The sequence below is a fragment of the Nyctibius grandis genome, chromosome 23 (assembly GCF_013368605.1).
Source record: "Nyctibius grandis isolate bNycGra1 chromosome 23, bNycGra1.pri, whole genome shotgun sequence".
In the NCBI taxonomy this organism is placed as follows: domain Eukaryota; kingdom Metazoa; phylum Chordata; class Aves; order Nyctibiiformes; family Nyctibiidae; genus Nyctibius; species Nyctibius grandis.
The window spans coordinates 492,055-515,056 of record NC_090680.1 but is presented as its reverse complement, the minus strand read 5'-3'; the positions used below and the strand labels follow the sequence as shown (position 1 = coordinate 515,056).

General features: G+C 42.7%; 1 protein-coding gene across 1 annotated transcript; it reads right to left on the bottom strand.

The window, feature by feature from the left end:
* Positions 1–412: 412 nt before the first annotated feature.
* GDAP2 (ganglioside induced differentiation associated protein 2) lies at positions 413–22,984 on the bottom strand. Its single transcript, XM_068417407.1, has 14 exons — positions 22,873–22,984; positions 20,957–21,203; positions 19,279–19,418; positions 14,997–15,150; positions 13,391–13,479; positions 11,474–11,550; positions 10,225–10,384; positions 8,373–8,523; positions 7,675–7,751; positions 6,235–6,311; positions 5,539–5,678; positions 4,897–4,951; positions 2,095–2,238; positions 413–1,172 (listed from the first exon to the last, which is right to left on the bottom strand). The coding sequence occupies exons 2-14, from the start codon at positions 21,130–21,132 to the stop codon at positions 1,125–1,127; spliced, it is 1,488 nt and encodes a 495-aa protein (XP_068273508.1). The 5' UTR covers positions 21,133–21,203; positions 22,873–22,984; the 3' UTR covers positions 413–1,124.
* Positions 22,985–23,002: the final 18 nt, after the last annotated feature.

Here is a 23,002-nt window from a genome sequence, read left to right as displayed (position 1 = left end):
ATCATGTTCATATTCAGTACTGTTATGACATTCTTCCTACCAGGGATTCCATCCTTCTGTTTATGTTCCATCCCTGATTATGTTTTACAAGGGAGCCTTCTCCCTCCTCTTTTAGTTCTCTGTTGGAAGGCTGAAAAACTTTCCACCTCCAGTTCTCTAAGTATCCTGTGGCAGAGCTCTCTTACATGTATTGTGTCTAACTAAAATCAGCGAGTGTCAATGTAGCTGGAAATAAAAGGGACAATGATATCTCTAAGAAACAATCTCTGCTACCAGAGGTTGGGGTTGGAGTTACTGTTTCCCCCTCCCCTCCATGCATACTTCAGGCAGATGGCATTCATTTACCATACAAACACATCTGGCCATGTCAAAGGAGAACATAAAACTATAGTTAGAGAAAAGAAACCACAAATGCTTTTCAATTTTATTCTTACTGGGAGGGTAGTGGCATCTTGACACGTCACATCATCCAATGATAACTGACAGGGACTTCATCAAGGCTCCGAGCTCACCTAGCATTTATGGTACTAAGTCTTACAGTAATCCTGGCTTGGCTGTAGTGCTTCGTTCAGCCTGCAGACACGGCATTCCCAATTCCAGATACTTTTGCTGGGTCAAGACCAAAGTAATCAGCAGTAACAGAAAGGGCAAGTAATCAGATGTGAAACACAGAGACCATATGATGAGCAAGGGGTCAGGCTGGTACTGCACAATATTTGTACAGACCACTCAGAAATGGGTATTACAAATGGAGCTGGGAAATTATAATAGTTAAAAACATGATCGAGTGCTTTTGACAGATTTCCCAGAAAAGAGAAAGTCTGTTCAGAAATAAATGTAACAGCTTCAAAAAAAAAAAAAAACCCACCGAAATAAATTGCACCTAGTGATCTTTAAATCAACTTTTCAGTTGGATAAATATATTTGAAATAGTTGTACAGTTCACAGTGGCATAAAGTTCTCTGATTGCTTGAGTGCTTGAAAATATCTCATCAGTAAAAAAATACCAGAGCTGGGGGAGGAAAACCCTCTCTCTGAATTCTGTACATGGGCAAATGCACAGGTTTTGGCAGGCATCAGGTCATTGGATCCATGGGAAACCAGCAGCATCGCAGGACTGCAGATCACAAGTCAGGGGATGGAGGGTAAGAAGAATAGTAAGGCCCATTTTCCTGCAATGAGAACAGAATGATCAGTTGAACAGAAGTCTTCTCCAATACACCTTGGTGCAATGGATCATGACACAAAGGCAGAAATAAACAGGTACTCCTGGCTTTGTCTTCCACGAGTACGGTGACTGCCACAATTCACCCAGGAGAGGACTGTGCTGGTAACCAGGCAAAACCAGCCTGGTTTTGCCTCTGTTTTAAGGAAACAGTGCAGGTTAAAATTTTGCCATTAAGCCAAAGCTGTGATGCAAGGAAGCCACAAATGCTAGCACAGCCAGTCACACAGTTCAGGACAAAGTTACCTACACAGACACACAGCTCTGGCTGTTACTTTGTCGTTACAGCACATACTCTGTGGAATGATTTGGCCAATGCAAGCCATATTCGTTCCACTATTTGGGTAGAGACCTGGGATGGAGAAGGGAGAAGGGAGAGGGACCAACACCAAAGGCAAGGCACCCTGCTACAGTTCCATTTTTCCCCACTTTTTTTTTTTCCTGCATGCTTGTTGATATGTAGTGTGGGGAAGATGAAACACAGATAGCTTTTTTTTTTTTGCAATCAGTGTAAGGTGTATAGCAGGTATAACATGAATTTTATCTTGTCCCCAGGCTCTTAGTGTGTTATGTTACAGTTCTTGGCTGAAGAAAGGTAGCTTGCCTTTCACGCACATAGGAGACTGCTCTACTGGGAAAGGAGTCTGCTTCTTAGCCAAGCCCTGTACTTGGACTGATGTAGAAAAGAAAATTTATTAAAATTGTTACTCACAGAAGAACAACTAAACTCTCCAGGAATCCTCCCTTTCTCTCCCCATTCTTAAGATGTGGAAGTCAGCCCCTTTAAAGCTCTTGCAGAGCAGAATGGGGGAAGCACAAGAACGACACTGAGGAGCACAGACTGATGGCTGCCACACGAAGGCACTTACCCTGGCATCATACTCGAGGACGAAAGGGGGGAGATCAATCTGTTCTGGGGGTATGGCTGTGAATAACTGCTGAAGGCTTTCCACATAGTGGAGTTTGTCCTTTAGCCCTGAGACTGTAAAGGTAGTGAAAAACCATGCCGAGACCTGAAAATAAACCCCAACAAAAACAAATGAAGATGGTGCTGTTTCAAAACCTTCAAGTTCAACATAATACTCCATAGTTAAACAGGCTTAAGTTAAACCTGAAACACTAATATCATGGCAACAACACAAGGTTGGGAATTACACACCACTGACTGCTAGCAACCACTGTCTTGAGAGCTTTCAAGCTAGTGTTTTCTGACTCCACACTCACTCCTCCCCAGCTGCCAGTTTAAGGTCCCTCTCTACTGTACAAGAGTGACAGCTATTCTGCTGTTTGTTTTCACAAAACTATCTGTATAGTGGCTCATTTTCACTTCCAGTTTAGCCAGCTCAGAATATGACCTATTTGACTATATCCAACAGAAGCATTTTCATCCCTTTGCCTTTCTGATCTCCAGAAACTGCTTTTATGACTGTTACAGAAAAACAAGACAAAAATTGTTCATGATAAATGTAAAGATTATGATGATTATGAATATCTAATTTGAGTATTCCGGTATGTTTCAGTTTTGAAACATTCTTGATTCACAGCAAAGTTTACTAAATTTATGAAAACAGAATTTCTCTGGGTGAGATTGTTTCAGATCCAGCCACACAGACTCATTGTTGGCACTATGAAGCACTTTCAGAACTATGCTTGTTTTCCAGGAACACAGGAGTTTCCAAGAGCCACGATGAAAAGCCTTGATCCTTTTTAGGTCAGACTCTAACAGATAGCAGACATCCACTGTGCCAGGATTCAACACTGCAGTGAAATGGACCATTTATATCAGAGATTTACAGATGAGATACATGTACAAGGGTGATGGGTTTGGAAAGCTGCATGAATGCACAAGCCTTCCTCCTACATTTGAGACACGGGGTATTTTCCACTATTTCTAGGGAAGGAAGTCAATGCTCCAAGTAGGAAAATGAATGTGCCAAACATTTTTTAAGGGATTTGAGGCTTCTGGGCTATCAGTCTTCCACAGGGACAACAGCCCTGAAACTGCCAACAAAGGAGGGGACAGAAAAATCATTCCCCGCTTAGCAGCCAGCTTCTCCACCAGGACTTTCTGCTGCATATTCCCCATCATGTATCACAAGCTGATGGTCTCTGCAACAGCTAGCAGCAATCCCACTTGCCTTTCAGTTACAGAAAAGGCTTGGCAGAAAGATATGGACACACATCCTCTTTTGCCTCCAGCTGTGCTGCTAGAATAGGATACAAACCAACATTTCCAGCAAGTTAGAGAGCTTTATGTCTCTCACCCTCCCTGCTTCCCACCAACTATCTACTGACTCCACTGATCTGTCGAGTCTCACTGAAGTTCCCAAAGGGACAGAGAAGATGGCAATGAACTGGTGAACACAAGTTCTCATCCTCCAACAAAAAACACCCCCACCTGTTTCTCAACCAAATAGAAATGCATGGTAAGAGAGGAGGTAGATAAAGTGCTGCTGGGAATCTAAAACAGTAGCACTTCCTAGTGTCAACTTTTCCATTCCACTTTGTGACCTTAGTGATGTTCTATGCCAGCTCCTACATCTTCAGGAGCATCAGAGCTGGAAGCTCTCATTCTAGCACTCAGACCTCAGATTTGTACCCTGTGGGAATAATTAATATTCTGACAGAAACTGGAAGGTATGCTGTTGGGAAGACTCAGTCTCATCTACATAAAAACAAGGAAGCTCTAAGTCTCATGCTGTCCCAGCTGGGCACACGAAAAGAAAGGACTCTGGAAATTTAGCAAAGAAATTCTTGCTGAACATGTGCAAACAGATGTTTTTTGCAGGCGTATAATTTTCTCAGATTTGATCAATGTCAGCAAAAAGCAGAATAAACACAGAGGTTAATCTGATGTGAACATGGAGGATCACATTTCTAACTCTTTCAACAAGACAAACAAAAGTTTTAGGAAGGGCTGCTGCTGACAGTTCATCTGAAGTACTCATACTGCTGCAATATGAGCAGTGTATATGAAGTACAGAAGGAAGGGAGCGAGCTCCATCTTCTGTTGCCCCACACAGATCATAGTCAAGGATAGTATCTTACTGCTTGACAAGTTCAGTTTTTCATCTCCTGAAGGCTTAACAGGATTTTTCTGCACTCCATGTCACAGAGGCATTCTTGCCACCTTTCTTTGCTACTCTACACTATAATCTTGCCTCATCTCATTGCTGCTTGACACACGGCGCTCTGCCTTCACCAGGGCAGCTCTCAAGCGATATGCAGCACACATGCAAGACCTCTTGTGGGGAGAGAAGAGGTGAAACACCCATGAAATGAACTACACAAAAAAGAATTCTAAGTGTTTTTGGTCATGGCTTGTCATCCTGCCAACCAGACAGCAGGAAAAAGGACAAAATATTTATCTTTGAAAGAAGCAAGATATAAAGCTTCCACCTCTCTCCCTTAGGAGCACATGCAAAACAAGGCACAGACAGCTGCACTGCATTGGGGTTCAGCTTATCACTAAGGTTGGAAGACTACAGCTAGATGAAAGATGGGGATGAATTTCAAGTTCTGACCGTGGATCCAGAAGATACTGCCTAATTTTGGAAGTCTTCTATAATTTTGGAAGTCTTCTATATACCTCCATGTTCCTCATACTATGATCTTACATGCTACCCTGCCAACACACAAAACATTCTTTTCTTTTGTACTATGTACCTCACCTTTGAACGAAATGTTGGGTGGACAAAATAAAGTGCCTTCAAGTTCCTCTTGTACCTGGTTTAAAGAAAGAAAAAACTCTTTAGAAGTGACTTCTAATTAAGCTCACCTGCACAACATAACAGTCAAAACACAGATAATTTTGCTTAAATGCCTGTGATGTAATATTACAAAGTCAGATCTAATATAAGGGCAGATGCCATAAAAATAAATGTAAAGGGGAAAAAAAGCAGAATGATTGTTTTTCAGGTAAAGACATCATAGCCTGTAGTGTTTCATGTGGACAGTGAAAGTTACGGACAAGTTATGACTGCCAACATTACCCAAGCCTCTTCCCTCACAACCAGCAACATACTTTTAACAATGTCAGGCTCCAGAAGCTCCACCTCTGGATAGAGACAGACAAGACACCCACTATACCTCTCCAGAAGGGAGACAGCAGAGCACTGAACTTCCTGGTTTGACAGATGGTTCTGAGAAGGAAAGAAAACTTATCTTCCTTCCTCTTGCCTTTGTCATTTATTTAGGTCTTTGTCCCAGCAGAACTCTCTCACAAATAAATAGGAAGCCAGATACAAGGAATGACAAACATTTGCACAGCACAGAGGAAGACTAGAAGGGGTTCTCCTCCTATTGACACTCACTTGGCATCAACAACATCATAGAGTTTCTTCAAGAAATTAGAATCTAGTTGATTGTAATCATTTGTGAGTGTATGGAAGTACACCAGGACATATTCCTTCACTGCAATATGATCCATGACGTGGATGAAATACAGAAGAGCCTGAGACAGAAATAAATGAAATGTATATTTGTCAAGAACTCTTTTACAGTTGCATTACATTTTAATATGCTTCCTTTAATTCATTCACAAATCACGAATCATGAGGCTGTGTGGCATGTTTGAGCTATAAAAGCAAGATGAACATTCCAAGTCTTCAACTTTACCCTAATAGATGTCTTTTTTGTCTAGCTGACCTCACAAGATGGAGATAAATTCTTGCTGTTTTCATGAAAATCTAATTTGACTTGTTACATTTCACTCTTCATGCTTTGCCAGTTACAGAAGCAGGCCAAGTCTCTTCTTGAGAAGAAAAAGGAGTCCAGTTAGGCCTGTTTCTCTAAAAATAGTCCAGTTACTCCTCAAGAAAAGCTGCCTCAACACACAAAGTTTTATAAGGGAACAAATTTTTATCTGCCAACAAATACTTTCTATTTAATCTCTTTTAAGTCTTCTACAGATGTTTCTAGTACTAACACTGAATTAACCCTATAATCAGACTTTCACATCCCGAATATTCATGTTCAACCTACACAACTCTAGTTTTACAAAGCCTTACCTTTTCCATGTCTATTAATGTTACAGGGATATTCCTTCCAACCACCACCATCACTGTGCGACCACAGTTATCCACACCTACGAGAAAAGAAAAATATGCCTCACAACTTCTCTCAAGTCATGCCAGGTTTTGGAGTTGGTCCCTTTCAAATTAGGAAGGATCAGCCACAGCTCAGAATTTTTGCAATGCATCTAGTTTCCATCTTGACAACACTAGAGTTACTGTTGTCACTATACCAGTAGCTATTCTGTTTCAAAAAAAAGAAGGGTGCATCACATCCCAGAAACTTAAGTTTTAAGCACTGCAATTTTATGTTTCCTGTATACTCCACATTTATCTAAATCTCAAGTAATAACGTTTTTTATTTTTAAGAAAACCTTCACTTGCAGTTCTACCATCAAAGCAAACTTCTTCCTAGAAAAAAAAGCTCTGAAATCTAACACACAGATTCCCAGAGCACACCTTATGGGCCACCTGCAGCTCACAGAGCCTCGTCTAAGGCAAAGAAAAGAATTTAAAATTGCAGCAACTGAGTAGAAGGTATCACACAGCCTTGATATTTGCACAAAGACCAAGGTAAGTATCGGGATTTTCAGGAGGCCAAAGATATCAGCCAAAGCGCTCAACAGACTTTCTCTGCAGAAACACAGCTACGCTTCTGAGAACCTGACTATTTGCATGTTTTTCCCTGTCGTGGTGCAAAGCAGCAATAAGCCATTGGGACTATGGCAAGTTTTTAGGTCCGAGTATGCTGCTACCTAAAGAGTAAAAGTGAACTGAAGATTACGGGTTCTCCATCTCTGCTTCCCAGGCTGCAAGGACCTTGCAGCTATTTTCTTCCACTGAACTCTCCATCAGGTTGTTGACTGTCCCCCTAATCTCCCCATCTACTGAACTCAAGGTTGCAAGATGTGCTGCCCATGGTACTCAGCCACTAGTAGTAGGAGACACAGACAGAGGAGAGCAACACATACCTAACCCGAGGGAAATAAAGCAAGCTGTTTTGTTTAGGAAAGTTGTATTAAAAGTTGTTTTGGTAACTGCTTATTCTCTACACTAATCATCCGAAAGCAACATTCATTCCTTTGTAACAAAAGGGTGGAGATAGTTCATCTTTTGGTCTGAATTATCTCATACAGAGCACCTTATGCATTGGCTTAATCTAACAGTACTGATTTACATCTAAAGCTACAGATAATTCAGGATATGCATGTATCCTCAGATTGTTAAAGCAGAGCAGTCTTGGAGTTTATCACAGTCTTTCAAAGCCAATCCAGAGAGAATTCCTGCTTTACTGCAGAGATGCTGCCTAGTTCTTGGCCAGGCTTCGAGCTTAATAACAATGATGTATTGTATACTCAAGTACAAAGAAAATATTATATTCTTATTTTGTATTTTTACCTTAAGACAATATACATGAGCCATGTACCCTGAACTTACCTGTCTGGTACAAGGCTTTAAGAGAAGCAATATCAGAGAGGTCTTCAGCTCTTGCCTGACACAGCCAGCGATTGTAACTAGAAAGTTAAAAACATCTGGTCAGATCTAATGCCCTTTTGGATTAGCATGAGAAGTCTGAAGAGGTGTATGGGAAGGGAAGGACAAAACAAGCTCTTTCTGACTGAGCCCTCTCTCTAATGTTGGGGGTTTCTGACCTATGGAGCAACTATCAAGTTGGCTTCTAAGAAAGTGATCATGCACGTTAGGGTTAACAGGGGGGAGGGAGAGGGAGGAAAAAAGCCTCAGCATTCATTTATCTTTCTGTTTTGAAAGACAGAGGAAAAGTGTTCTGCTATCTGCCCAGAGCCTCAGGAGCAAGTGGGCAGCATTGAAAGCAGGTAACCACCACTTTTTGTAGTGACAACACAGTGACATCTCGTGGCAAAGAGACAAGCCAACTGGTTGGATGCACTAGGCATGCTAGTGGGTTCGTTACTGGCTTCCCTTTTAGTCCTACTGCCCCTTCCCTTTTCCCTTCAGGTCAAAGAGGCTACCATAGCGATCCAGGGTGACACCAGGCTTTATCTGTATTTCCTTGCCAGAAGATTAGGCTTTAGAGATAATAAAATCATCATAAGGGTTGGTCCTCTGCACAGCTAACCAACCCCAAACATTCACACGGACAAGGAAATTCTCACTTCCTCTGATGCTGTTTTTGCAGTGCTGCCTCTGACAACTGTCCCTGAAGGATGAGGCGTCTCTGTTTATCAACGTCTCCCTCCATGCGGGCAAAAGCATGGGAACCAATGAAAGACAGATCTGCCTCCAGACCCTCTTCATCTGAAGCATCTGCAGTAGAAACAAAGGTAGCATAAAATGTTCAAGCTGCGTACAAGACGGCAATGCTGCTGATGAACTGCTACACCCCTCAGCGAGCCGACACGGTCATCGTGCTACAAACTAACACAAAAACCACAACGTACCACGATGCGGCTCTGACATCTCACTGGTATCACTGACAGATCATAGCATGTGACTGACAACTACGGACTCCCTTAAAATGTTGGTTTGCCTGGAAACTAACTGGGCAAGTCCTAGTCATCAGCTTGTAACAAAGGGATAACGGTTAACTCTCTCAGAAAATAAGGTCTGGAGAGAGAGACTTGGGCTTTACCGTTGTCCTACTTGTCATAGGGGGGGGAATAAGTATGCAGAAGTACAGACGCTGCAGCTTTATTCAGTTTAGAAGCTGTACTGTAGAAAGGGCTCACTTTTATATCATTGACACTGCTTGAGTAGATGCTGTAGAGCTGGTGGTAACCTGAGTTTAAATGTTTTTATTGTATTCTTTACAATACGACTGTGTGATGAAGTACAAGAGCACAGGTTCACTTGCTGATGACAACACCAGAATGCTCCACGGACACTGATGTGATCAAGGAATGTTGAGAAGGCTTCTAGCATCGCTTCTCTGGGCAATCTGGATGGGAATCGAGTTTCCCAGTTTTAGTGTGACATGCTACAGTAACAATGGGACAAAAGCGCAGGATTCCACTACACCCATTGGCTCCTACATACGGAATACAAGTAATTTCACAAATTATTAGCTGCAGGTTTAATGCCTCACACTGATCAGCCACAGCTGCAAATACCACTCTGAGCAGCACTTTGGACAGGAAAAGAGAGATTGGTATCTGATCAGCAGGAGCAGGTACAGGAGATATCAAACTGTGAACAGGAAAATTAAGTTGTCTGTATCCTCTTTGCATATTCAGCCTTATCCCAACTGGCTATGCAAAAGCAGAAAACCTTTGAAACCCATTCCAAGTTATCTGCTTTTGATGGTTTAAGGCTTTGCCTGAAGAAGTGTAGAACTTTCACAGCGCTGCTTAATAAATAAGGCAGAACGTGCCAGCTATGCCCATTTATATATTAAATTGTTTTGCCCTACATATCTCAGCTCCTCAACCCTGACATCCAGGCAACGTCTTTACAAAGCAGACTTTTTTAACTGAGCTTTGACAGCCATTTCCCAAATAGTGATCTCTGGGTTGATCTAGTTCCTCTACCTTTTAGGTACTTTCTCCTAGTTTTCATTGAGCATCTACTATTTTGATGCATGTGCTGTGTCAACAGAATCTTACCATTTGAGACAACATTTGCTAATATATAAGCAACATTTTGCTAGACCATTAACAGTAATGCCTTTTTAAATTGCAGGCTGCACAAGATTCTGCAAAAACACCTGCAAAGTTCCTAATCACCTTGGGAGAAAATTTGCAAAGGGAATGAACTACTCCACCTCTCCTCCTCAAGAAAGAGATGAACAACAGCTCTACCACATCCTCTAACCATGCCACTACACAGCGAGGCAGAAAGCAGAAGTTACTGCTGTGGTACTGTGTGTTACACGTGAAGCCAACGAGGCAGCTTGACAACTGTCTTCCTTATAGCCTGCCTTAGGTGAGGTGGGGTAGAAGCCTGCCTATTCTGTTTTTCCACTGACTTCCACACAGAGAGACTTATTCCAAAGTTCAGTTAAGAACTCACCGTCCGGAACACCCGGCTTTTCAGTAATCCTGATCTGCCGCTCTGGTACTACAGGCTCCCCTTCCGCATTGCCAATATCTGCAGGGAGGTAAGGCAAGGATTGTATCTCTTCTTCCAACGATCTTGGAAAATACAGAGGCAGCAACTTCTGGTAAGTGGCCTACAAATAAGAAAAATGCGTGAAGGTCTATCACGCATCCTTGCTCTTCAGTTAAGTAACGCCTGCCCTTGTGGCAGGGACCTTCTCAGAGGTTTGGAGGCAAAGTACCACTTCCCTCAATGGCTTATTTTGGTCTGCTACCTGGCAATAAAGGCAGATAACCTTGAAAAAGGTTAACTTTTTTTTTTTGCCATGCTGGGAAATGACCTTGAGAGTACTCTGCTTTAACCTGCATGAACTCAGGTAGATTGCAGGCACTTTAGCTTTGTAATGAAGTTACAATATGCACGGATGACAGACTTCAGTGAAGGCTGCTTATATTGAGATGCACCACTGCACAGATCACCTTTAGTGATCTGACTGGGAAAAAATAAAAAGCAACAACCAGCCAAGAGAAACCCTCCCCACATGGAGGAAAACAGTGAAAAATCTCTACTGAACATTGTAATATTTCATGTGCTCTCTCCAGCTGATTAGCAGCTTTAGAACCCCTAACTAGTTAGTCATTTTCCTCATCCAGATGTCACAGAACCTGAACACAGAGGGTGCTCTGCCCAGAAACAGCCATTAGCAAGTCTGATATACAAGAGAAGTCCATGTTCAAACTGCTAGCATCCGTCTGAACACAGATCATTAAATGTCAAGCTTGTTATTTCAACAAGCCAGCAAGCAATGTTTAAGATGTTTGTAGGTGATCTGTTGGCATGCTCAACTGGCCTTCTGAAAGCACAAGAGAAGCAGCATTGCATAAGGAGGAAATCTTGTATGAGGAATTTCCCTTTTGGCTGGCAGATAGCATCCAGCACAACTCCATGCTATAACCTCTCCTATCAGCTTCTGTTCATGGCTCAGGAACACAGAAGCCAGAAGTGGAAAGATTCTGACCATGTCCATAGTGACTGCTAAGAGCACAAACAGTACTGGGAAAGATGCTGTGCTAGTAGGAGACAGCAGGATGCTGTGGGACCAAAAGTCTATGTAATTTGACGTGGAAATCCAAGTCCAGCTCTACAATGCAGGAGTCAACACTGCTGCAGAGAAGATCAAACATGCACATGAATTTTGGTGGAATGAACATCAAGGAGATACCTCTTCAAGCTCGGAGACTGCAAACACCACCTTCTCCAGAGTCTCTCCGTGAATCTCCAGGAACCTTCTAACTGTGCCTGCAGGGAATAAGATTAAATGTAGTTAGCAAAACAGGAGAAATTTACACACATGACTAAAGTGAGGAAGTCAGAGTGCAGAATAGACAGAAATCTCTCTTCTCATACAAAATAGCTCCACAGGCTGTATGCAAGTGTGGATTAAGTGGTAGTTTAACACACCAAGTGGGTTGTTGGACGTATTGGAAGTTCCACCTCCACTCTCAGAGAAAAAGCGTCTCTCTGATTTTAGCTTACTAGGTATTCCTCAGTCTGTGGAATGCGATTCTATGGCACTGCAAAATCAAGCCAAATCCTTCCGAGTTCTGTGCAAATTGCCAAAACCAGATATTCCTAGAACAAGCCATCGTGCCCTAAGTTATCAGGAAAGCAAGAGACAATAAGCAAGCCACAGCAGAAGCTGCTACAAGACAGTCAGCCACACAGCTGGGGTCAGCTATGCCAAAGAGGCATATAAAAAATTATATTTGTAAATCATGAGAGAATTTATTTCCTCTATTACTTTTTTTGGACTCTCCCAAAGCTTTAGCGTAATCCAGGGACACAGTCAAGTTCCTCAGCCTTTGCAGCTGAGGGGGAAAAAAAGTTGTGTGACCAAGCTCCCAGTCAGACTCCTTCCATCTGCAGTAACTTTCCAATTGTGCAGGAGTACCATTCAGGAAGGTCCAGGGACTGGGTGGTCGTGGAAAGGAGACAGAAGCAGGCCAATAGAAATGAAAAAGTCAAAAGAGAACAGGAAAAAGTAAGAACCAGGCAAGTATATCATATCCTTCTCTGAGCACTTTTCTATTCTTTAAGCATTGCCAGCCTAGGAAATTTTCTGGTTTGTTTTTAGTAGCCTTCATTTTTTGCTTTAACACAGTTTCCTCTTGAACCCAAACAAGTTTGAAAACTTTTAGCATCTTCAATGCTTTTTGGTAAGAAGTTCTGTAAAACATAGTGTAAGCCTAATAACCATTTCCCCTTGTTTGTTCTGAACCTGATTCATACTTGCATTGTTTAAAGGTTCTTATTTTAGAAGACAGTGAACAGCTGATTCTTATTCACCATTTCCATGCCACTCACGAGTTTATAGACATCACATTCCCTTCAAGTTCAGTGTATTCCAGTCTGAAAAAGACTTTAGCTTACTTAGCTATTTCTTGCCTTTCCCTATTCTTGTTGCCCCCCTCAACTTCTAGTTCTACTATATTCTTTTTGAATGTGCAGCTTTAAAGGATGGACAAAACACAGATTTATAGCATAACATTCTTAATTTTGTTGTGTCTTACTCAGCTTGCTGTTTTGAACTCCAGTGAGCTGTTGTTTTCACGGAACTATTATAATCCTGAGATTTTGCTCCCTAGGATTAGCCCATCATTTTGCATGTGAACGCAGAAGCATATGGGGTGGGTCAGTGGGGGAAGAATATCACTCTACATTTGGATATGCTGATAACACTAAAATGGCAGATGAAATTAACTCTGTTGCTTGAGGTCTGTCTACAGCTCTTCAACAGTAAGGCCTCATCTTTGCTATTCTGAACAATTTTCTACTACCAGCAAACTCTCTCACCTCACTGCTCAGCATCTTTTCCAGGTTATTAATTAATATATTGAAGACTGCGAGTTCCAGCACAGATTCCCATGGATCTTTACTGATAACCTCTCAATAGAGAAAAGATCTTTTGTTTTTATCCTCCATTTCCTGACCAACCATGGAAGGCCTTGCCTTTTTACAGCCTCTAACAAATTATAGCCCCCTAAAAAAAAAAGTTTCCCCATATCAACAGCAGTCTGTCCAAGGTAAGCGATCTGCTGAACACTGCCACCCAGTTTATGTCACTTTCCAACAAACTTACGCAGTGCTATGTGGGTTGCATCCTCCAAGGGGTAGCATCTTTTCACAGAGTTAATGACACAAAATCCTACAGAGCACATTGCCTGTTCCCTGAAATTCAGAAAAAGAAAAACAAATGAATAGAAGGTCAGATGAGAACAAATGTCTGTCAGCACAGCAGGTAACACCAGTACTTTTTTTCCTGCCTCTAGGCAGCAGCAATCCTCTTTCAGGTTTGTGCAGAAAGATTCTTTCCTGGCAAGATGCATCCCTAAGCAGAGAAGGGGGGAACCATTAATGATTCCACACTGCTTCCTCTTGCATTTGTTCTCAGATATCTCCTTCTACCCCAGCTACATTGTTCCTGCAATTTCTCATATCCTGTATGAAGAAGTTCTTCCCTCAAGCTCCCTGCAATCCTTTTCAGAAATACCTTCCTTCCCGTATAGGATTAACAGCGAGGAGAAGGAGGGGAAGAAGGTGCTCTCTATTGCAAATGTTCTCCTGTTCCTGAAGCTCACCTATCACTTGTTTTGTTGAGAGGTCTGGACACAGACCAAAGTGGCTTACTCAATTCTAGGTATGATCAGATAACCATTGGCCTGGAGCGATACATACTTTAAGATCAGTAGTATGCTTCCAGCAGAGTGCCACATTTTTAGAAGAGTAAAGCAGAGGTGTTGCCAACAGTCATCAGAGGAGTTTGAGCAAGCTCAGAGTTGGTAGACAACTTTAGAGAATAGATTGACTGAAAGGCACTCAGAATTCAGTAAGCAGAATTACTAGAATTTTTAATTGTCTTAAACATGTTTCAATCCAGACCTGACTTTGCTTGTTACTTCTGAAGCAGAACAAAACTAGCACATACTAGAAACCTTAGCTGTAATCTTGATTATGAAACAGTTACTATTGCACTGCAACACACAGTCCAGACTTGGAAGAATTGATCTTCCCAGCCCTAAGAAACTGTTAAGTATATTTTCTGACATTGCTCTCGTTCAGGTATTTTTTGTGACTGCCACCATTACAACAGCCGCCACAGAAGAAGAGAATACAGGAAAGAACACGGAAAAATAGAAAGCAGAAAGATCAAAAAAACTGTTAGCTAAGAGGAAGTAGAAAATACCACAGATGAAAGAGGAAAAACTACAAACCCATCTGCAGCAACTGTGGATTTAGAAATAACCTTGCACCCTGACTCAGAATTTTAGGGGGCTGTTGTACAAAGGCAGAGAGGCCGCATCTATGAACTGATACAGCAGTCAGATCTGCCTGTGGATGTGTCCATGCGGCTGCAGGCTTGAGCAAGCTCATTTAAAGCTTTTTGCAGCACAAAGCCCAGTGCAAATATCAATGGTGCCTCTCCTCAAAGTCACCCAATGCTGCACAGCTCTAGCTACACTGTTTCAGGACTTGAACCAGCTCAGATCTCTCCACATTTTATCTACACTGCAACACAGATAACAAAATGCATGAAGCATATCATGAAGCCACTAACGTTCTTATGTCCTTAAGCAAATCCAGTATACGTGAGAAGATATTCACAGCCATTTGGCCTGTGTGCAGACCCGAGTATCTAGAACAGACGTGCCACGGACAGCAAACCCTCGCACCAGCTGTGCACTCACTTCGCGAGCTGCAGCACGTTGCGGTAACAGCTGTACAGAGAACTCTCGGCTGCTGTGCGATACCGGCTCTTGTACTTGGGTCCCACCGTGTGAATGATGAAACGCGCGGCCAAATTAAATCCTTTGGTGAGTTTAGCCTCACCTGTCCTGCACCCTGAAAAAAATAAACACAAGGATAAAAGCCAATGTCATGGTAAGAGAGCAAGGAGGATTCGAGCCCTTGACTTCCTCCAGAGCCAGACAACTCCATTTCACATATAGAAGTCTGTGTTTTAGACATCATACATTAAGAACAGCATCCTATCTCATAACAGCTGCTTAGTATCGCCTAGCCAGGCTGAGGAGGTGAGAGCTGTGCTCATTCCTCTAAATTTTAAAACTATCCATATAAGGACAACTAGAAATTGCAGGAAATGTCTTAATTGCACTGCTTACTATGCTGCATACAGAGACAAAGGGAGAAATGATTTAACACTGTGCAGAGAACTGATGCACAAACACGCTATACAACCAGCAACAAAAAGTCCTTCTGAATTTAACAACTTGGTCTGGGGAGATCGCTTTTCGGATAAAAGGACAAGCCCCCTCAATCAAACCCACCAGCTGCTTAGTAAAAATGAACAGATCAAGCACTTGTTTCATCTATGCTCCCAGAACAAGGCAGCCTTCTTCGTGTCCACAAGGCAGGAATATGATCCTCACAGAGATCACAGCTTTCCTGACAGACAAGGATTCTAGTCTGAAGGCACAGAAGCTCAAACAACACATTTAATTATACCATTCCCAGCACCTTCCAGTTACATACTCCAGGATCACTTACTGCATACTAGCATACTTTACATCTTTAACTCTTTTTGGTTTTGGCTGCTCTTTGGCTATCCCCTGCAACTTAGTCATACTTCTGTAGTTTTTTTGCAAGGGAAATCAGTTTGTCAGAACCCTCGACGACATCCATAGACCTCTCTATTCCCTTCAGTTTGCCAATACATCTCTGATAATGAAAAATCCAGCGACAGCTACTGTGTTTGACGTCTGGTTTTACTTCGGCACCTGGAAGAAAAGTCTGCTAACTCTCCCTTCTTCATCCAAATCTAGTCTGCTCCAGTTCTGGACGGCTGAAGAAATACTTCTAGTCCTTCTCTTCCCCACCCTCAACGACAAGCATTTTCCACCTTCTTCCTTCTGCTTGTACAGCTGCATTTCAGCTTTCTGATCTGGTTGAAAACCAATATTTTCACTGGATTAGCTTTCAACCTGATTTTATAAGTTGCTATGCCCACGAAAATGAATGAAACGTGAATAAGCAGCTGCGACCACCCTTCTGGCAGCAGGACTCCAGTGGCTTGGCTTAAGTCAATTGTGAAGCTGCCCACTGAATAGGAGTGTTCACCACTCTCACTCCTCTCTGTTCCCTGTGGTGCTCAGGCAGGCTATCAGGATGCATGAAAGCATATTTTATGACAAGAGACATTCCAGGTTGAGAATCTGTCTTACTCAAAACTTTAAGCATGTCTTTTTAATGGCGACAACACATTGCCTTTAAGCTAACATCTTGTTAACTTTTTGATCCAGTAAATCACATCATCAGCTTCTATAGAGCTCTACCTTGTTTCTTCTAGGTTAATCAGAAGGAATATAACAGCATACTAAAACTAAGCGTACTCTTCTGAACTACTGCACATCCTTTAAGACGCCTCAGCTCAAAAGAGCAACTAATAAGTACAGTATGGAAAAAGTAGAAGCTAAAACTGAAACAATATATCAGATATCAAGTTACTATTCTTCCTCCATGGTCCATCCAAGTCACGCAACTTCAAAGGAACAAGCAAAGGCCTGCATGAAAAACTGTCTTGTGAAAAAGAATGAAGCAAGTTTGACTGAGGGATAGTTGTGAATTCAGTGGGGAAACTAATAAATTCAGACAACCAGATGTAGCATCAGTAATCTCTAACTACACTTACATCACACTTATTACTTCCCAATGCCTTCTGCCTGGAGATCTCTACAAAATCTATAAAGCTAAAATAAGCAGCAAGTCTTACTCCTGCTCGAAGATACAGGGTGAGGTGAGCTAGTAGAGTGAGCTGCACAAGGTGAAGGTCTGTGGCAAAACTGGGAACAAAGTCAAAATCTCATTTTTCATCCAGTGAGATTTCAAACGTTAGAACGGCTTTCTCTCCAAGCTTAAAATGGAAAGTCTGAATCCTCCATATGAAGCGTGAAGCACAGAAAAAGTCTCACTGGAGTTGGAGGACTACTATGCATTGCTGTTACACAAGGTCTTTATTAGACTGCAACAAGTATGTGTTGACAGGCAAACATAAATCAATAGCACTTCATCTGCAAGCCTGGACCCTTGGCTGTAGTATTTCTGTGTTAGCCAAAACTACACACTGCTCCCAGGAACGCACAAGTTAGCTGAGCCTTAAAGAAAGCACAGGCTTTTGAAAGGTCAGCACGTCACATGCTTTAAGATCACGACTTTTTTCTTGGAGTCTGTGAAATATGAATATATACCAAGCAGTAGGAATAAAGCAGGAGAGAACTGAAAATCGCTACTGCACCCATTTTACAGCTTTAGAGCAAAGACCACACATTTTCACTTTTTCCTCCCCCCAAGAACATTCTCCTATGAAAAAAGTTCAAGGTTAAATGGGAAAGAGCACAAAAAGGAGGCAGAAGGGACAAAAGAACCATAAACTAATTTCTTCACTAAGCTCCCTTCCAATTCCGCAACACGTTAAGGGTGCACAAAAGCCAAAGCCAGCCTCTCTTTCCTCCCCAACACGACATGCCAGTAGAGGGTCACAAAAGAACCAATTTCTGAAAAGCTCTTGTCACAAGATTAAAAGGAAACTGTCATGTTTAGGAAGTTGTGAACCTGCAGAATGCATTACAGAGAGAAGACATCAGTGTCACCACAGGGGTGGAGGATGCAAAACTACATATAACTCAGCATGGCAAAAGGGAATTTAAGCAGCTAAGCCCAACTTTTACAAATAATTCCCTACAGAGCAGACAGAACTCAAATTTTAAGGACTCCTTGAAATGTTGGTCCTCTCTTCTCACCTCACAGTGCACACAAGAAACCCAAGTTTATTTTAAGAGTTCTGGCATACATAGCAGGGTCTTAACTATTCTATAACACCTGCTGTATTTTAACAGTTGTTTCCACCGAAAGGATGCACACTGACTTTTCCATCTCCCATGAAACAGTTACTCTTCCTCCCGTTTTACTTCCAGGTTACTCACAAAAAGCAAACTGAATCAGCAAAACCTGATTTTATAAAAACAGAGGATGTCTATTCTGCTGCAGTTTAAGCTACTGAGAGTTTGTATGAGAAATATTATGGCTCTGTCTGCTTTGTTACTATGTGATAAGGAGATAGAGCTGTTATCCAAAAGTGAGCAGTATTAATCAGGGATCAGTTTGGTCTCAAAATTCAGCTCAGTACCATAGTTCATAGAAATGTGAATTTTTAACTGAAAACTATATTAGTCTTCTGTATGACCTTGGATAACTATAAACTTTGTTCCTCACACTCAAAATAAGGAAACTCTTCATCTAACAGGCACTGGGAATAAAGTTGAGTATTTGTAAATCTCATTATCAGCCATAAACTCTGTTAATAAAGAATCTAGGCAAAGCAAACTATCTGTTTCCAGAATAGCTTTCCATTAGGGATGGCCTTGTAACTTTCCAGTAATCTGTTGTGCAGAATAAGCAAATGAACCAAACAATTTGTCAATAAGACTTAATTTAGACATGCATTGTTTTATCATTCCATCTATTATTGCCATAGTTTCCTGAAAGACTGCGTGGGTATATTAATAGCCTGAAAGAGGATACACAAAGTGTATATTAGAACCCATTTAATTTCTGCAATGGTGAACTTCAGTTCCTGTCTTCCACAGTGTACACACACTGAACAGGAAAAGAGCAAAACCTGAAGATGTACAAGACTGGTCCCTCGAGTACAAGCTCTGATAGCTTAAACTACTCTAAGTGGCTTCAGATAACAATAGGAATTACTGTATCACAAAGTAAGGGCTCAGCAACTTGAATATCTGCCACAGATTTTCAATGATCTGTAACCCGAAGGGCAAAAAGAGACTAGACTGGCATGTGTTTCCTCCATTTATTTCACATTAACACCAGACATTGGGCAGGGGAGGGGAAAAAAAGCTGTACCTCGATTTTAGTTTATGCCCAAATCCCGATGCTTTATACTATGCAAGGACAGTATATTTCAATAAGATAAAAATATCTCCAGCCACTTACCTTTGAGCTTCTGGAGTTCATCCCTCAGGTCAGGCCCAGCATGCATGAATATACTTTCAGATACCGGATTCTTATCAGTGAGAGACTCATTGCTGGTATTCACTATGGCTGTGCAGTTCAGTAACGCTACATCTCCTTTCCTGAGGAAACAAGGAGACAGTTTATTACAGGCTACATGTCAGATTGAGCAGGATATTCTCAAATAAGTGCTGACAAGCAAGGAAATGCCACGTTAAAGGAAAAGCATTAACAATACTCCAGTGCCCACATAGCATAGCGTCACCTGACATGCTCACCATGCAAATCATCCTCTGCCTCTTACTGATAAAGAAGGACAGCACGGCACCCGTCATTTCCTTAAGAACTCCCAGCCTCAGCAGTAACTCAGTGATGAACACAGAAAAGGCAGTGGTGCCCTTTATGTAGCCAGCAGAACATGCACAGCAGCGTGTTAAACTGATGGAGTGTAATCCGTTAAAAAAAAGAGTGAATTCTCTCTTGGAGAGAAGAGGACAGTCCTTGCGGTACGTTACTTTCAAAACATCAACAATTTTTTCAATGTACTTTTTTCGGTCTGCGTCCACACTATCCAGGGCACCTTTCTGCTGCTTTTCCTCAGACCACTGAGGATCTAGAGCCACCCTGCAGCTAGCCAAGTTTTCATTGCTTTTGTTTCAAAATTGTGAACTCGCAATTTGATCGTGTTCATTCTGCTGTTCAAGGATCAGACATGCAGAAGATAAACAAAGCAGAGACGCACAAGAGACAACGGAGTAGCAGAACTCTGACCTGCTTTTTGTCACAGCAGCAGCCATTAGAGACTTTGGGATCAAAGAGCATAGGAAGGGAAATAAAGATTCCCACGTACAGGGAGAGATTCAAATAACAGCTGAAATTGCACACATTTATTATACCCAAGCCATAAGAGACATTTAACCTTTTACTTCTCTCTTTCTTTACTTAATCAGGTTCAGGAAATCCATGAACAGGCCCATTTCCTGCGTGTATTAACCAGAAAGAGGTTCACACTGATCCCCGAATCTGTGCCCCTGAGATATCCTTCTCCATACTGATTAACACAGAGTTACTCATTTAGAGAGCAGGTTTGAGTATCTGAGTTACAGGAAACAAAAACTGATGGAGTAAGTTCACCTCAGCACACTATCAATAGATTTTGGTAAAAAACCACGGAGACAGAACAGAGAATGGAGAGGGGAGGGGGGAAAAAAAAAAAAAAGGTGCCCAAAGCAAGTCACAAGAACCACATGAAAGAAATACTGATCTAAACCACAAAAGTGAAAACAGAATAAAGCCAGCAAAGAAGGAAAAAGAGCAGCAGACAGCAAGTATATTTTTAAAGATTTAAAAATTTGTCTCAAAGTGCCCAATTAGGCTTTGATACTGAGCACATAGCATGACAGCAGGAAGCACAGCTCCAGTCTGCTGCGTCAAGGAATGCCTATAAACATGCAATTTATAACCTACAGTGGAGCAAGTCTCAGACCTGCAGATTTACAGTGAAGAAAAAGATTATTTTCTTCTCAGACCTGTAATGTTTGATGCAAGAAAAGAGGACTTGAAGGCTTTATTCTACAGCAGCAATTATTACATGAGTCAATTCGATCCAACAGTAAATGGAGAAGTGATGACAAACACACCAGAGCCATATGGAACTTACCATAAGATTATTTTTGCATTGATGTCTTTCCTGTATGGAAAAGGTGATCTAACATCAACTTGAGCTTTTTCAACAGGATTTTGGTGAGAGTCCAGCTGCTTAGCCTCATAGGCGTCAGTCCAGCCTGGCAGACTGTCAACATCCACAAACTGGGAAGGAGCACCCAAGGGATCCATGGAATGGAAACAACAACTCCCTCCCTCTGCTAACTTGTCACACTCCAATTCTCACTGGAGTCTTCCAGGTGCTTTAAAGGAAGAAAAATCAAACCAGGTCACCAGCTGTTCACTAGGAGTAATTTCTGTGGAGCCAGACCTTTCCCAAGGCTGCAATGCAATTACAGCAAGCAGAAAACAGAAAAACAGATTTCAGACTCAGCTGCTCTCTCTTTCTCACTAGTTTTGCTATCTGTATGCAAAAGAGGCAATGCAGACACTTGTGGAATACTTGCAAAGACAAGCCTTTTCCAACAGCACAAGAAGAAAACACCTTCTTTATTAAATTGGTCCAACTGACTTGTGATCCTGTATTTTGAAAATGCTGAACACAAATTCCCAAGTGTAGAAAGGACTGTAAGTCTGTCTGAAAATTATTATTCCTTTATCTAAACAAAAAGCAAGCTTGTAGCAGGGTACGTATAACCTATCCCTTCAGATGTTTTGGTCTAGTCCTGTGTTGTACTTAAAAAAAAAAAAAAAACACAATAAAAAATCCCCAAAAGAACCCCCAAATCACCCCAACCCCCCCCAAATCACCACAACCCCCCAAAAACCAAACCCTAAACAAAAAAACGTACCAACAAACCAACAAAAACATCCTCCCTGTCCCTAAATCACACAAGCCTGCAGTTCAGTGACTTGAAGCACTGCAAACAAGACTTACATTGCCTCAGTTCTTACAGTCACGCACTTGGGCACAAAACCCCTTCCCCCAAAAAGGCTTCGCAAGCAAGGGCAAAGATGTAAATTTGAACTCTGGCCAATGAATTTGAAGACTGAATTTTGCCATCTCACCTTTTTCTTTTTGAAAGGCTGAGATGACACCCGTTGCTAGGCTAAGACTCAAACTCGAGACTTACTTTTCACTTGCCAGCACGTAACACCTAGGTGACCACGTTTTCATTGTAATTGCTAAACTATACGAGTGAATTAAGCTAGCACAAACGCCCTCGCATAAGTGACTTCAGTTTGCCACATACACACCGATTTAACCCTTTTCACAGGTTCATTAACTGATAATAATTTTGAAAAGACAGCGTCCACAAGTGGTAACTCCGAAACGTGAATGATAGAATACATTCATTAGGGAAAAAACAAACCAAACATCCGAACTCAAACTGAGGGGAAATGAGGGCTGACACTAGCACAAGGAGAGCCGTAAGAGCATCTAAATACGCATTTTGCCATGAAGAGCTGGGAAAAAGGCAACGCACAAGAGGGCAAGAGCAGTTAGACTGGCTCCAACCAAAAGCTCGTCTACAACGGCGTCTTCCCTCTGAGGAACAGCCAAAACCAGGGGCCTAAGCACGGGGGTAACAGCAGCAGGAGTGGGTGCACACAAGCCCCTCCTGGATACCCCCCCCCCGCCATCCCTTGCCCGGGGGCCTCCCGCGGCAGCCCCAGCCCCTGCGGGGACGGCGGGCCCCGAACGCGGAGCAAAGCGCTGCAAGCGGCAGCCGCGGCGCCCACAGCCCCTGGGCGGGGGGTGTCGTGCCCCTGCCCGGGAGGAGGGCGCTGCCTTCCGCGACCCACCGCCCGCGCTGCCGACAGCCTGCGCCGCCGCGGGCGAGGCCGCCGGCCAGGCGAGCGGTCAGCGGCTCCCACCCCGCCGCCACCTCCACCGGGCCCCTCTCAGCGCGGAACCGCCGCCGCCACCAGCGGCAACCTCTCTCCCGGCGCGGCCGCGCAGCCACTCACGGTCAGGCCGCGCCACCGCCAGCCCCGCCCGCCCAGAAGGTCCCGGTCGGCGCCGCTTTGGCGGCATCACCCAGAAAAGCGGAGCGGCCGCCGCGCGCTTCCGCTTCCGGGCGTAGCCCCGCCCCTTCCC

What these genes read in the sequence shown, in the direction of transcription:
- GDAP2 (XM_068417407.1), bottom strand. Translation starts at nt 21,132, where the DNA reads ATGGATCCCTTGGGTGCTCCTTCCCAGTTTGTGGATGTTGACAGTCTG. An exon ending in CAGTCTCCGAGCTTGAAGAG is followed by an intron (nt 10,385 to 11,473) that starts GTATCTCCTTGA and finishes TCTTATTTGTAG; the next exon opens with GCCACTTACCAGAAGTTGCT. An exon ending in TCCTCGAGTATGATGCCAGG is followed by an intron (nt 1,173 to 2,094) that starts GTAAGTGCCTTC and finishes TTCTCATTGCAG; the next exon opens with GAAAATGGGCCTTACTATTC.